This window comes from Oncorhynchus mykiss, chromosome 15 (assembly GCF_057628025.1).
Source record: "Oncorhynchus mykiss isolate SJ-2025 chromosome 15, ASM5762802v1, whole genome shotgun sequence".
Lineage (NCBI taxonomy): Eukaryota > Metazoa > Chordata > Actinopteri > Salmoniformes > Salmonidae > Oncorhynchus > Oncorhynchus mykiss.
The window spans coordinates 43,477,250-43,493,551 of record NC_143036.1 but is presented as its reverse complement, the minus strand read 5'-3'; the positions used below and the strand labels follow the sequence as shown (position 1 = coordinate 43,493,551).

At 41.3% G+C, this 16,302-nt stretch overlaps 1 protein-coding gene across 4 annotated transcripts in view; it reads left to right on the top strand.

Annotated features, from left to right (window-relative positions):
* nyap2a (neuronal tyrosine-phosphorylated phosphoinositide-3-kinase adaptor 2a) overlaps positions 1 to 16,302 on the top strand; it is a 120,455-nt gene that overhangs the window by 84,928 nt on the left and 19,225 nt on the right. For 3 of the 4 annotated variants that reach the window (XM_090200117.1, XM_021563189.3, XM_090200118.1), the window contains one exon: positions 13,799 to 16,206. In XM_090200117.1, the coding sequence (XP_090056243.1) occupies positions 13,799 to 14,038 (240 nt within the window). In that variant the 3' untranslated portion in view covers positions 14,039 to 16,206. Of the gene's footprint in view, positions 1 to 13,798; positions 16,207 to 16,302 lie in introns of those variants that run through there. The other variant, XR_016486685.1, reaches the window with a different exon arrangement.

The window sequence follows — 16,302 nt, the reverse complement described above, 5'->3', positions numbered from 1 at the left end:
CATCTCAACATCAACTGTTCAGAGGAGACTCTGTGAATCAGGCCTTCATGGTTGGATTGTTGTGAATAAACCACTACTAAAGGACACCAATAAGAAGAAGAGACTTGCTTGGGCCAAGAAGCGCGAGCAATGGACATTAGACCGGTGTAAATCTGTCCTTTGGTCTGATGAGTCCAAATTTGAGATTTTTGGTTCCAACCGCCGTGTCTTTGTGAGACGCAGAGTTAGTTAACGGATGATCTCTGCATGTGTGGTTCCCACCGTGAAGCATTGAGGAGGAGGTGTGATGGTGCTTTGCTGTCTGTCTGTGATTCATTTAGAGTTCAAGGCACCCTTAACCAGCATGGCTACCACAGCATTCTGCAGCGATACGCCATCCCATCTGATTTGGGCTTAGTGGGACTATCATTGGATTTTCAACAGGACAATGACCCAAAACACACCTCCAGGCTGTGTAAGCCAAGCTATTTGACCAAGAACGAGAGTGATGGAGTGCTGCATCAGATGACTTGAACTCCACAATCACATGACCTCAACCCAATTGAGATGGTTTGGATGAGTTGGACTGCAGAGTGAAAGAAAAGCAGCCAACAAGTGCTCAGCATATTTGAGAACTCCTTCAAGACTGTTGGAAAAGCATTCCAAGTGACTACCTCATGAAGCTGGTTGAGATAATGCCAAGATTGTGCAAAGCTATCATCAAGTCAAAAGGTGGCTGCTTTCAAGAATCTAAAATGTACTTTTTTGTTTACTACATGATTCCATATGTGTTATTTTATAGCGTTGATGTCTCCACTATTATTCTAAAAAGTAGACAATAGTAAAAATTAAGAAAAACCGTTGAATGTGTAGGTGTGTCCAAAGTTTTGACTGGTACTGTTTGTGGAATGTTTATTGAGAGCACTATGTGTTTGTGTATGCTGTTGGTTATGGAACAAGTTTTTACTTTTCTTATATCTCTTTGAGTGATCAACCATTCTTGAACATGTCTCATTGATGTATACATATGTATCTCTCTTCTGGGGAGGCAGCATATGATGCTTCAGAATTGACATGCTACACACACAATAAACAAACAACATGCACACACACACACTCACACACAAACACACACACACACACACACACACACACACACACACACACACACACACACACACACACACACACACACACACACACACACACACACACACACACACACACACTATGACAGGTCATTCAACCATTTGCACGAATCAGAACTAAGCTACCCAGCCTTCTTCATTCTCACTCCCTAGCTCTTAGAAAAAGTTGTCTAACTAAAAACAGAAGGCCTATCCTACTGAAAGATCCAATCAAAACAGAGGCCAAGAAAATAAAACCTTGTCAAATCGTTCTGTCATTCCTCCCTTTCTGTGTCCTTTTTGTGTCTGTGTCCTTGTCTATATATTGTGAGAATGCTGAAAAAGCATTTGTTGTTATATGTGTTTTCAAATGAATGTCTTACTGTGTGCATGTTTGTGTATTTGTGTGTTTGTGTGTATGAACATGCAGTGGGCCATGTTTCACAATTACATAAATACTGCTTAAACTTCCTATCTGAATAATTGAATATTTGATGACCGTAATGTCTACACTTGAATTTACTGTTATATAAGCCTTGGTCAATGATGACACTGTGTTTTACTGTTCATGGAAAGGTGGACAGTCTTATATACATCAATACACCATATAGTGTTATACACATGGAGACTACGTAGGTGGTAGTAAATACATACCTGATCTATTTAGACAAAATCAACACACACTTCACAACCAACACATCTGCCAAGACAATACACACATTAACATAGACTTGCGGTCTCATTCAACAAACACTACTGTCTGTACCTTTCCTTAACATTAGGAAAGTAGTAGCACTCACTACCAGCTATTTTCTACATCTGTCTATAACATAAACCTAGACCATTGGTTCCCAACCTTTTCTTAACCGTGGCACACCTTGATGGGATAAAACATTCTGTGGCACACCTAAACTTTTCCTAATCATTTATTTTGTGGTAATCTGATCCATACTGCAAATAATCCATTTTCTGTAACATTTTTTTTCTTTCATAGAATACATAGGGTTTATTTAAACTATTTTCATAGTTCCTTACTCATGTTTAATTTGTGTGGACCCATTTAAAGCGTCCTGCAAATCTCCAATATAAAGAAAAACTCTTGTAGCTCCAGTAAAATAGGTCTATAGGTTAATAGGTTAATTTTGAATGGAAGAATCTAGAGATGAGAGGTTTTCGGCATTGTAAAGGTGCAACCACAAACACAAAGCAATGCTCCGTTTGATTCTTTGGCAGAGGCTGTGGTACTGCTAAGCCTCGTCAGACTTGCCTGTGCAAAGGGTTCTCACGAGAAGTAAAATTATACGAATGACCATGCTCGTTGTGCACCCCTCAAATGATACAAATGTAACAACAGCTCCAGCGCATTGGACTTGAAACAACGATACCGATGCAACCATGTGTGCCATTCAATATATTATCTACAGTCATGGCCAAAAGTTTTGAGAATGACACCAATATACATTTTCACAAAGTCTGCTGCCTCAGTTTGTATGATGGCAATTTGCATATACTCCAGAATGTTATGAAGAGTGATCAGATGAATTGCAATTAATGGCAAAGTCCCTCTTTGCCATGCAAATTAACTGAATCCCCAAAAAACATGTCCAACGCATTTCAGCACTGCAACAAAAGGACCAGCTGACATCATGTCAGTGATTCTCTCGTTGACACAGGTGTGAGTGTTGGCGAGGACAAGGCTGGAGATCCCTCTGTCATGCTGATTGAGTTCGAATAACAGACTGGAAGCTTCAAAAGGAGGGTGGGACTTGGAATCATTGTTCTTCCTCTGTCAACCATGGTTACCTGCAAGGAAACACATGCCGTCATCATTGCTTTGCACAAAAAGGGCTTCACAGGCAATGATATTGCTGCCAGTAAGATTGCACGGAAATCAACCATTTATCAGATCATCAAGAACTTCAAGGAGAGCTCTGATAAATCCCCTTTCCGATTGTTTGGGGCATCGGGGAAAAAGCTTGTCTGGAGAAGATAAGGTGAGCGCTACCATCATTCCTGTGTCATGCCAACAGTAAAGCATCCTGAGACCATTCATGTGTGGGGTTGCTTCTCAGACAAGGGAGTGGGCACACTCAGAATTTTCCTAACACAGCCATGAATCAAGAATGGTACCAACACATCCTCAGAGAGCAACTTCTCCTAACCATCCAGGAAAAGTTTGGTGACAAACATTGCCTTTTACTGCATTATGGATTACCTTGCCATTAGGCAAAAGTGATAACTAAGTGGCTCGGTGAACAAAACATCGATATTTTGGGTCCATGGCCAGAAAACTCCCCAGACCTTAATCCCATTGAGAACTTGTGGTCAATCCTCAAGAGGCAGGTGGACAAACAAAAACCCACAAATTCTGACAAACTCCCAGCATTGATTATGCAAGAATGGGCTGCCATCAGTCAGGATGTGACCCAGAAGTTAATTGACAGTATGCCAGGGTGGATTGAAGAGGTCTTGAAAAAGAAGGGTCAACACTGCAAATATTGACTGTTTGCATCAACTTCATGTAATTGTCCATAAAATCCTTTGACACTATGAAATGCTTGTAATTATACTTCAGTATTCCATAGTAACACCTGACAAAAATATCTAGACACTGAAGCAACAACATTTGTGGAAATTAATATTTGTGTCATTCTCAAAACTTTTGGCCACGACTGTAAGTGGCACTGGTGCGCCCAAATCAAAATCCCATGTTCATTCCACAGGTCATGTTTATAAGTGTTAGAAGAGTGTTCCAAAAAAGGTAAACTGAGAGTTCCTCAAGTCACACCAGTGTGCCGCGGTAAACCGGTTAAAAACCACTGACCTAGACTACTCACAATTTGTACTCTTTCCAGACACCAACAACACACACTTCAGGACACATACATCTATCATACAAATACAGTGTCTAGTGAAAGTCTACACACCCCTGTCACAATTGTCACATTTTGCTGCCTTAAAATTGGATCTAAAAGGGGATTCAATTAGATTTTTCCCATGTGAAACTTCTGATCCCTTATTGATTTCACTAGTTAAATCTACCTCAGTGTAGATTAATTGGGAGGAGATAGGTTAAATAAGGATTTTTAAGCCTCGAGACAACTGAGACATGGATTCTGTATGTGTGGCATTCAGAGGGTGAAAGGGCAAAACACAAGATTTAAGTGCCCTTGAACAGGGTATAGTAGTAGGTGCCAGGCGCACTGGTTTGTGTGTGTCAAGAACTTCAACGCTTATTGGGTTTTTCATGCTCAACAGTTTGCCGTGTGCATCAAGAATGGTCCAACATCCAAAGGACATCCAGCCAACTTAACACAACTTTTTTTAAATTTGATTTATTTTACCTTTATTTAACTAGGTAAAAGAACAGGTTAAGAACAAATTATTATTTTCAATGACGGCCTAGGAACAGTGGGTTAACTGCCTGTTCAGGGGCAGAACGACAGATTTGTACTTTGTCAGCTTGCAACCTTCCGGTTACTAGTCCAACACTCTAACCACTAGGCTACCCTGCCACCCTGTGGGAAGCATTGGAGTTGACATGGGCCATAATCCCTGTGGAAAGCTTTCAAAACCTTGTAGAGCCCATCCCCAATGAATTAAAGCTGTTCATCGTGGCAAAAAGGGTGCAACTCAATATTAGTTAGGTGTACCTAATGTTTTGTAGACTCAGTGTATATCCATTGTTTTTTGTAAAAAAAAATGCTGAAGCTCGGTAGATTTGGTTGAGAATCATTATTGGCGGCAATCTTCAAACCTTTTCAAGCTGTTTTAATGTCAGGACTGAGAATGGACCCCTCAGGAACACTCAACAACTCTTGGACAGCCATTCTGTTATCTTTGGCAAAAACATTTGTTTAATTGTCCCACTGAAAAATACAACTATATTCCAGGGTTCAGAACATATATTCAGAAGACTGAGGCACATTTTCCTCTACCTTTTTACCTGGGCTTTGCTCCTTTCATATTATTTTGATCCTTTTATAACTCTACAGCCCCTGCCAGTGACAAGCATATTCATAACATAATACTGCCACCACCATAGGGATCAACAATATGACATTCACTCCACATTGCTGGCCAGTATGACAACATGAAAAGAAGGAAGCCTTTATTAAAACAAATCTATTTTAAATAATCTATTATGTTTGCAAAAAGGTCCTTAGGTAACACTGCAAGACAACATGGCAAATAAATACACTTTTTGCCTTCAAGTTTGGGACAAATCCAATAAAACACATCACAGAGTGAACCCCTCTGTATTTTGAAGAAATGTGGTGGCAGCATTATATTATGCTTATGCTTGTTACCGGCAGGGAAAGATGAGTTTGTCAGGATCAAAATAAATATATATACAGTACCAGTCAAAAGACACACCTTTTCATTCAAGGTTTGTCTTTATTTTTACAATTTTCTACATAGTATAATAATAATGAAGACATCAAAATTATGAAATAAAACATATGGAATCATGTAGTAAAAAATGATTCCATATGTTTTATTTCATAGTGTTAAAACAAATCAAAAACAAATGTTTTATATTTGAGATTCTTCAAATGTAGCCACCCTTTGTCTTGGTGACACCTTTGCACACTCTTGGCATTCTCTCAACCAGCTTCATGAGGTAGTCATTTGCAATGCATTTCAATTAACAGATGTGCCTGGTTGAAAGTGGAATTTCTTTCCTTCTTAATTAATGCGTTTGAGCCAATCAGTTTTTATTTTTTATTTTTTATTTTATTTAACCAGGTAAGCTAGTTGAGAACAAGTTCTCATTTACAACTGCGACCTGGTCAAGATAAAGCAAAGCAGTGCGACAGAAACAACAACACAGAGTTACACAAAAAATAAACAAGCGTACAGTCAATAACACAATAGAAAAAAAAAAAAGTCTATATACAGTGTGTGCAAATGGCATTAGGCAATAAATAGGCCATAGTAGCAAAGTAATTCCAATTTACCAGATTAACACTGGAGTGATAGATGAGCAGATGATGGTGTGTAAGTAGTGATACTGGTGTGCAAAAAAAGCAGCAAAGTAAAAATTAATAAAATATGAGGATGAGGTAGGTAGATTAGGTGGGCTATTTACAGATGGACTATGTACAGCTGCAGCGATCGGTTAGCTGCTCAGATAGCTGATGTTTGAAGTTCGTGAGGGAAATGTAAGTTTCCAGCTGCAGCGATTTTTGCAATTCGTTCCAGTCACTGGTGGCAGAGAACTGGAAGGAAAGGCGGCCAAAGGAGGTGTTGGCTTTTGGGATGACCAGTGAAAGACACCTGCTGGAGCGCGTGCTACGGGTGGGTGTTGTTATCGTGACCAGTGAGCTGAGATAAGGTGGAGCTTTATCTAGCATATATGTATAGATGACCTGGAGCAAGTGGGTCTGGCGATGAATATGTAGCGAGGGCCAGCCGACTAGAGCATACAGGTCACAGTGGTGGGTGGTATAAGGTTGGCAGGTTAGCCTAGTGGTTAGAGCGTTGGACTAGTAACTGAAAGGTTGCAAGTTTGAATCCCCGAGCTGACAAGGTACAAATCTGTCATTCTGCCCATGAACAAGGCAGTTAACCCACTGTTCATAGGCGGTCATTGAAAATAAGAATGTGTTCTTAACTGACTTGCATTGTAAAATAAAAAATAAATAAGGTGCTTCGGTGACAAAACGGATGGCACTGTGATAGATTACATCCAATTTGCTGAGTAGAGCTATTTTGTAGATGACATTGCCGAAGTCGAGGATCATAGTCAGTTTTACAAGGGTAAGTTTGGCGGCGTGAGTGAAGGAGGCATTGTTGCGAAATAGAAAGTCAATTCTAGATTTGATTTGGATTGAGGATGTTTGATATGAGTCTGGAAGGAGAGTTTACAGTCTAGCCAGACACCTAGGTATTTGTAGTTGTCCACGTATTCTAGGTCAGAACCATCCAGAGTAGTGATGCTAGTCGTGTGGGTGGGTGCGGGCAGCAAACGATTGAAAATCATCCATTTGTTTTTGCTAGCGTTTAAGAGGCCACGGAAGGAGTGTTGTATGGCATTGAAGCTTGTTTGGAGGTTTGTTAACACAGTATCCAAAGAAGGGCCAGATGTATACAGAAGGGTGCCATCTGCATAGAGGTGGATCAGGGAATCACCCGCAGCAAGAGCGGCATCGTTGATATATACAGAGAAAAGAGTCGGCCCGAGAATTGAACCCTGTGGTACCCCCATAGAGGCTGCCAGAGGTCCGGACACCAGGCCCTCCAATTTGACACACTGAACTCTGTCTGTGAAGTTGTTTTTTGAACCAGTCGAGGCAGTCATTTGAGAATCCAAGGCTATTGAGTCTGCCGATAAGAATACGGTGATTGACAGAGTCGAAAGCCTTGGCCAGGTCGATGAAGACGGCTGGACAGTACTGTCTTTAATTGATGGCGGTTATGATATCGTTTAGTACCTTGTGCATAGCTGAGGTGCACCCATTCCAAGCTCGGAAACCTGATTACACAGCAGAGAAGGTACGGAGGGATTCGAAATGGTCAGTGATGTGTTTGTTAACTTGGCTTTCAAAGACTTTAGAAAGGCAGGGCAGTATGGATATAGGTCTATAACAGTTTGGGTCTAGAGTGTCACCCCCTTTGAAGAGGGGGATGACCGCGGCAGCTTTCCAATCTTTAGGGATCTCGGACGATACTAAAGAGATGTTGAACAGACTGGTAATAGGGGTTGCAACAGTGGTGGTGGATCATTTATAAAAAGAGGGTCCAGATTGTCTAGCCCAGCTGATTTGTATGGTTCCAGGTTTTGCAGCTCTTTCAGAACGTCTGCGATCTGGATTTGGGTGAAGGAGAAGCTGGGGAGGCTCGGGCAAGTAGCTGTGGGGGGTGCAGAGCTGTTGGCTGAGGTTGGGGTAACCAGGAGGACAGCATGGCCAGCTGTAGAGAAATGCTTATTGAATTTTTTGATAATCATGGATTTATCGGTGGTGACCGTGTTGCCTAGCCTTTATCAGTGGTGACCGTGTTGCCTAGCCAGCTGGGAGGAGGTGCTTTTGTTCTCCATGGACTTTAGTGTCCCAAAATGTTTTGGAGTTAGAGCTACATGATGCAAATTTCTGTTTGAAAAAGCTGGCCTTTGCTTTCCTGACTGACTGCGTGTATTGGTTCCTGACTTCCCTGAACAGTTGCATATCGCGGGGACTATTCGATGCTATTGCAGTCCACCACAGGATGTTCTTGTGCTGGTCAAGGGCAGTCAGGTCTGGAGTGAACCAGGGGCTATATTTGTTCTTAGTTCTACATTTTTTGAAAGGGGCATGCTTATTTAAGATGGTGAGGAAATGTATTTTAAAGAAAGACCAAGCATCCTCTACTGACGGGATGAGGTCAATATCCTTCCAGGATTCCTGGGCCAGGTTGATTAGAAAGGCCTGCTCACATAAGTGTTTTGGGGAGCTTTTGACAGTGATGAGGGGTGGTCGTTTGACCGCGGACCCATAGTGGATGCAGGCAATGAGGCAGTGATCGCTGAGATCCTGATTGAAATCAGCAGAGGTGTATTTGGAATGCAAGTTGGTCAGGATAATATCTATGAGGGTGCCCATGTTTACAGAGATTGAGGGCATCTAGCTTAGATTGTAGGACTGCCGGGGTGTTAAGCATATCCCAGTTTAGGTCACCTAACAGAACAAACTCGGAAGATAGGGGGGCAATCAATTCACATATGGTGTCCAGGGCACACCTGGGAGCTGAGGGGGGTCTATAACAGGCGGCAACAGTTAGATACTTATTTCTGGAGAGATTCCTTTTTAAAATTAGAAGCTCAAACTGTTTGTGCATAGAACAGGAATGTATGACAGAACTTTGCAAGCTATCTCTGCAGTAGATTGCAACTCCTCCCACTTGGCAGTTCTATCTTGATGGAAAATATTGGAGTTGTGTATGGAAATCTCAGAATTTTTGGTGGCCTTCCTAAACCAGGATTCAGACACGGCAAGGACATCAGGGTTGGCGGAGTGTGCTAAAACAGTGAGTAAAACAAACTTAGGGAGGAGGTTTTTAATGTTAACATGAATGAAACCAAGGCTTTTTCGATTACAGAAGTTAACAAATGACACAGGGCCTGCTTTAGCCTCCACATCACCCGAGGAACAGAGGAGGAGTAAGATGAGGGTACGGCTAAAGGCTAGCAAAACTGGTTGTCTAGTGCGTTGGGGACAGGGAATAAAATGAGCAGATATCTTTGCGTGGTAGAATTGTTTCAGGGCATAATGTGCAGACAGGGGTATGGTGGGGTGCGGGTACAGTGGAGGTAGCCCAGGCACTGAGTGATGATAAGAGAGGTTGCATCTCTGGACACGCTGGTTATACTGGGCGAGGTCACCTCATGTGTGGGAGGTGGGACAAAGGTATGTGCAGTGGGACTAGGAACTCTGCAGTTAACTAGAACAATGATAATTATCCTAAACAACATTATACAATGCATATTGACATTTGAGAGAGGCATAAAGTGATGCATAAAACAATCACAGGTGTTGATTGGGAGAGCTAGCTAAGATGACAACGGGTAAGACAACAACAACAGGTAAAATTGCGATGAATGGGCAGAGAAGGTCGGTTAACTACACACAGGGCCTGAGTTCGGGGCGAGGGCCGACAGAAAACAAAGGTAAACAAAGTGGAGTACTGTGATAAATGAACAGTCAAGCAGGCATCAGTTATGTAGCCAAGTGATCATAGGGTCCAGTGTACAGCAATAGATGGAACAGGGAAGCCTCGGGGTGGTCATTGCTACGCTAGCACGCGGGAGACACAGCGTTTAAAGTTAGCAGTCTGGGGTAAGGAGAAGCGTCTGCTCCGACATCCGGCAAAGGCCGGATGAAGGCACAGCTGATGGAATTATGTCTGCGGACCAGTCGTGGTGGTACGGCGTGGCGCCGAATCGACGAAGGGACCGGGCCAGATGGCGAAAGAGGTATTGTAGTTGTGGTAAATACATTTGCTAGCCGGGAGATGCACCTGGCTCAGATCTAGCTTCGGGGCTGGGTCACTCAGTGGCAGCGAGCTAGCTGTGATGATCAATGGTCCAGGGTTTATGGCAGGAATCCGACGTTGAAGTGGAGATAAACAGTCCGAGGCTGGCAGGTATTATCCAGGCAAAAAAACAGGCTGGTGCCTGAGCAGAGGGTGACGGTTGCTAGCAGTGGCTAACAATGACTAACGAGCTAGTAGCTAAGTAGCTGCCTAGCTTCTGATGCAAGTTTTGGCTATAAGATCTAAAAAAAAAATTGCGGTTCGGTGTCACATTGAGTGAGGCGGATTACCGGAAGGTATATTTAATTTTAAAATGGGGAAAAAGATATTGAAAAATAAATTGGAATATATACAAAAAAGACGATAAAATACGAAAAGTAAACGAGAGGACGACAAACCATGTCTGCGCTGCTACATAATCTTGGTTCACAGTTGTGTTGTGACAAGGTGGGGTTGGTATGCAGAAGATAGCCCTATTTGTTAAAATACCAATTCCATTTTATTGCAAGAACAGCGCAAATGAGCAAAGAGAAATGACAGTCTAGCATTACTTTAAAACAGGACTGTCAGTCAATCCAGAACATTTCGAGAACATTTCGAGAAAGTTTCTTCAAGTGTAGTCGCAAAAAACATCAAGTGCTGTGATATACAGTTGAAGTTGGAAGTTTACATACACTTAGGTTGGAGTCATTACACGTTTTTCAACAACTCCACAAATGTATTGTTGACAAACTATAGTTTTGGCAAGTCGGTTAGGACATCTACTTTGTGCATGACACAAGTCATTTTTCCAATAATTGTTTACAGACAGATTATTTCATTTATAATTCACTGTATCACAATTCCACTGGGTCAGAACTTTACATACACTAAGTTGACTGTGCCTTTAAACAGCTTGGAAAATTCCAGAAAATTATGTCATGCTTTAGAGGCATCTGATAGGCTAATTGACATAATTTGAGTCAAATGGAGGTGTACCTGTGGATGTATTTCAAGGCCTTCCATCAAACTCAGTGCCTCTTTGCTTGACATCATGGGAAAATCAAAAGAAATCAGCCAAGACCTCAGCAAAATATTGTAGACCTCCATAAGTCTGGTTCATCCTTGGGAGCAATTTCCAAACACCTGAAGGTACCACGTTCATCTGTACAAACAATAGTACGCAAGTATAAACACCATAGGACCACGCAGCCGCCATACCGCTCAGGTATGAGACGTGTTCTGTCTCCTAGCGATGAACGTACTTTGGTGCGAAAAGTGCCATTCCTTGTGAAGATGCTGGAGGAAACAGGTACAAAATTATTCGAAACCAGGCCAGAACTTGTCCGTGTAGACCAATTTGGGTTTCCAATCTCTCCAAAAGAATGTGGTGATCGATGGTATCAAAAGCAGCACTAAGGTCTAGGAGCACGAGGACAGATGCAGAGCCTCGGTCTGATGCCATTAAAAGGTCATTTACCACATTCACAAGTACAGTCTCAGTGCTATGATGGGGTCTAAAACCAGACTGAAACATTTCGTATACATTGTTTGTCTTCAGGAAGGCAGTGAGTTGCTGCGCAACAGCCTTTTCTAAACATTTTGAGTGGAATAGAAGATTCGATATAGGCCGATAGTTTTTTATATTTTCTGGGTCAAGGTTTGGCTTTTTCAAGAGAGGCTTTATTACTACCACTTTTAGTGAGTTTGGTACACATCCGGTGGATAGAGAGCCGTTTATTATGTTCAACATAGGAGGGCCAAGCACAGGAAGCAGCTCCTTCAGTAGGTTAGTTGGAATAGGGTCCAGTATGCAGCTTGAAGGTTTAGAGGCCATGATTATTTTCATCATTGTATCAAGAGATATAGTACTAAAACACTTGAGTGTCTCTCTTGATCCTAGGTCCTGGCAGAGTTGTGCAGACTCAGGACAACTGAGCTTTGAAGGAATACGCTAATTTAAAGAGGAGTCCGTAATTTGCTTTCTAATAATCTTGATCTTTTCCTCAAAGAAGTTCATGAATTTATTACTGCTGAAGTGAAAGCCATCCTCTCTTGGGGAATGCTGCTTTTTAGTTAGCTTTGCGACAGTATCAAAAAAGGAATTTCGGATTGTTCTTATTTTCCTCAAGTTGGAAAAATAGGATGATCGAGCAGCAGTAAGGGCTCTTCGATACTGCACGGTACTGTCTTTCCAAGCTAGTCGGAAGACTTCCAGTTTGGTGTGGCGCCATTTCCGTTCCAATTTTCTGGAAGCTTGCTTCAGAGCTCGGGTATTTTCTGTATACCGGGGAGCTAGTTTCTTATGAGAAATGTTTTTAGGGGTGCAACTGCATCTAGGGTATTGCGCAAGGTTAAATTGAGTTCCTCAGTTAGGTAGTTAACTGATTTTTGTCCTCTGGCATCCTTGGGTAGACAGAGGGAGTCTGGAAGGACATCAAGGAATCTTTGTGTTGTCTGTAACAATGTTATTGATCCATCCTCAGTTTTCTCCTATCACTACCATTAAATTCAAACTGTTTTAGTCACCATTGGCCTCGTGGTGAAATCCCTGAGTGGTTTCCTTCCTCTCCGGCATCTTAGTTAGGAAGGACGTCTGTAACTTTGTAGTGACTGGGTGTATTGATAACCATCCAGTGTAATTAATAACTCTCCCATGCTCAAAGGGATATTCAATGTCTGTTGTTTTTCCCCACCTACCAATAGCTGCCTTTCTTTGCGAGGCTATGTAAAACCTCCCTGGTTGAATCTGTGTTTGAAATTCATTGCTCGACTGAGGGTCCTTACAGATAATTGTATTTGTAGGGTACAAAGATGAGATAATTAAAGAATCATGTTAAACACTATTATTGCACGCAGTGAGTTGGAATGCCAAGGTTGTGGGTTCAATTCCCATGGGGGACCAGTAAAAAAACATTTGAACTCATTACTGTAAATTGCTCTGGATAAGGGCATCTGCTAAATTATTAAAAATAAGCTTAATGTCCTCTATGGGATCGGTGTCCCTCCAAGTATGGTTGAGCTAAGGTGATTAGCATGACGTTGTAAGTAACAAGACCATTTCCTGGGACACAGACATGTCTTATATGGTCAGAAAGCTTAAATTCCTGTTCATCTAACTGAACTGTCCAATATACAGTAGCTATTACAGTGAACAAATACCATGCTGTTGTTTGAGGAGAGTGCACAACAACATAAACATTTCATCATGGCAACTGGTTTGATACATTCACCTCTGAAGGTAAATAATGTACTTATATTCAGTAATCTTGCTCTGATTTGTCATCCTGAGGGTTCCAGAGATAAAATGTAGCATTGTTTTGTTTAATGAAATCTATTTTATATTCAAATGTAGGAACTGGGTTCATGTTTTCTCAACTTTTTCTTTCACATTGAACATGTGGATCAGTTGTGTAGATATGTAGGAAAACCATCTAATGTAAATCCCTTTTTTTATAAAATTTTAAGGCAGCAAAAATGTGATAGCTTTGCAAGGGGTGTGTAGACTTCACTAGGCACTGCACATATTATTGACTGATTTTATTACACTCAACTTACTTTGCCAGTAAGATTGCACATGTCTGTTGATAGAGACGAATTACACTCATAGTCTCTCTCTTCGAATGCTGTCTGTCTATGGCAACACCAACATTCTGGGCAACCCCCTCATACCCTCTGTCCCCCACCCCTCCTCACCCCAGATGATCCCTCCCATGCTGTGGGCTTGCGGAGACAACACCATGATGGAGATGATTGAGAAGAAGCGCTGCCTGTGTCGGGAGATCAAGGCCCGCCGGGGGCCAGCAGACAACAACCTGTGTAAGCAGGACAGCATGCCCATCTTGCACAGCTGGAGGAAGAGCAGCAATGGGACCAAGAAGTATGGCGGCCCTCCTCCTTACTCCACACAGACCACCGTCTTCTGGGACACAGCTATCTGACAGGAGTGATCCACCCTGTCCTGGGCCTTGTCACGGGCCTTGTTCAAATGGAAGAACCAGGACTTGACCAGTATGTCCAGGACTACCTGGACTTGACTAGTAAGAAACACATTTTGTTTTCAGTTGCAAAGCATTTTAAAACGTTTCTGTTGCGTGCCCTAATGAACACAACCCTGTCCTCAGACTCCTCCCCCTTCCTTTCACAAGCCAGAGATGGGCATTGAGCTGGTGACCAATCAGAGCACAGGGAGGAGTTCCCCCCCACATCTCTGTTGTAGCAATTCAAATATCTGGTATATCTCCCTGGTTTCGTATTGCTAATTTATATTTAAAAAAATTGTACCTCAGTAATTGTCTTAATATTGAATATGCTTAGTACAATTATATATTTTCTAAAGATTAAAAAATATAAAACAATTTGGAAATTTTAGTCTACAGTTGTTAAATGGTTTTTCAAACCTTGTCTTGGATATTTATGTTGCAAGGACACTTGTCTGTGCGTTGGAGAAAATAATATGTTGCCAATACGTTGAGCCAATTCAGTAAGAACACCATGGTTTTTTATACAAAAAAATCTAAAGGATAAATGTTCTTATAACGATGAAAAAAGCACTAATTTTAAATGGAATATATTTTGGCATCTTGAATTTAGATGTTGTTGTATTGGAATGCTGTTGTGAACCATTTGAATGATCCACAATGTAGGTTTGGCTTGCTCCACTGCCCTAACAATCACTATGACCATGTCCCAATACTTAGGGCAAATCTGCCATATCATATAGGGCCAGGACCAAAAGTAATATGGTAGCACCTCGGGGCAAATCCTATCAAATCAGTGGTCGGACAAAGAGACAAGGGTAACAATTTACTTGACACCCAGCGCCATAACACGTTATGGCACGATCTTAACATGTCATATGTCATAACAACTGACGTAACCTGTCATAATTTAGTCAGAACACTATCATGACACATATTTTTTGTTGTGACATTTATTGCATTATTTTATGGCTGGTTATGACACCAACATAAGTGTAAAACCCACAAAACCCACCACACAAGGCAAAACATTCCGTTACACCATAGCCTACTTGTCAACAGTATATTTATGTTATATAAAATTTTCTGACATTGAACATATTCAATTATTATTGTAATTGCGCAAAAATTAATGTCAGACATGCACCTACCCCAATGCTCTGTTGCTGATGACTGGGATAAAAGCAGGAGAAGATTTCAGGAGCAGGACAAGACAACTTCTTTCTGACTGATTACTGACATAAGGGCATATATGGCTTATATGATTATGATGGTCATAATACCTCTTGACAGTGTCATAAAGTATATTTTCTTAATCCAAGTAAAGTGACACAGGAAGGTCATAATGCTTCATTACAGTGTCATAAAGTGTATTTTCTGCAAGTGATTTAAAATATGATGAAAAACAACATGACTGTAAATAATGAATTACGACAACAACAAAGCACTTAAGAAACAATCTTTCAAATGAAAGGAACCTTCTTGGTAGGGATTTTTGTTTTTAAATAAATGTGGGTTTTGACAGTCTTATGTATGTCATAAAATAATGCAATATATGTCATGTTTGTACATATATGGGTAATGACAGTGTTATGACCATATTATGGCAGGTTATGACAAGTTATATCAGCTATTATGGCATTTTATGACATGGTCATGACTGTGTCATAAAGTGTTATGAAGCTGCGTGTCAAGTAAAGTGTTACCGAGACAAGAATATAGGAGACAAGGAGATAGGAGGGAAGGATGACATTTATTAAGAGTGTTGGGACAAGATGGTTTGTACAGTACCCTACATAATCTTTTCACACGACTGAGCCCAGCCAAACTTCACTGCCCTGGTTACACATCAACCATAGTTGCTGGAACCGAGCTGGAAAGAACAATGTGAAAACAAAATGTTGACACTAGCAACTACGGTTCGGGTCTACACAAAAGTGTTTAAAAAGTATAAGAGATTATAAGAGAATCAGTGACCCACATCACCGTGCCAGAATAGTGACTGACCGGGCAGTGGAAGACTCGGCCATAGGGATGGAGATACTGTCATGGTGTATTTAATAAAGGCAGTTAAGATTATCCACCTATTCAGACAGGAATTAAGCTTGAATTAAAATTATGTTCTCTTATCTGAGTCTGGGGGTATTTCTCTTGCCTCCAAATGAAAACAATTATAGTGAGTTTGAACTTTCCCACTGATTAACTGAAGTTCTACACATGTTAAA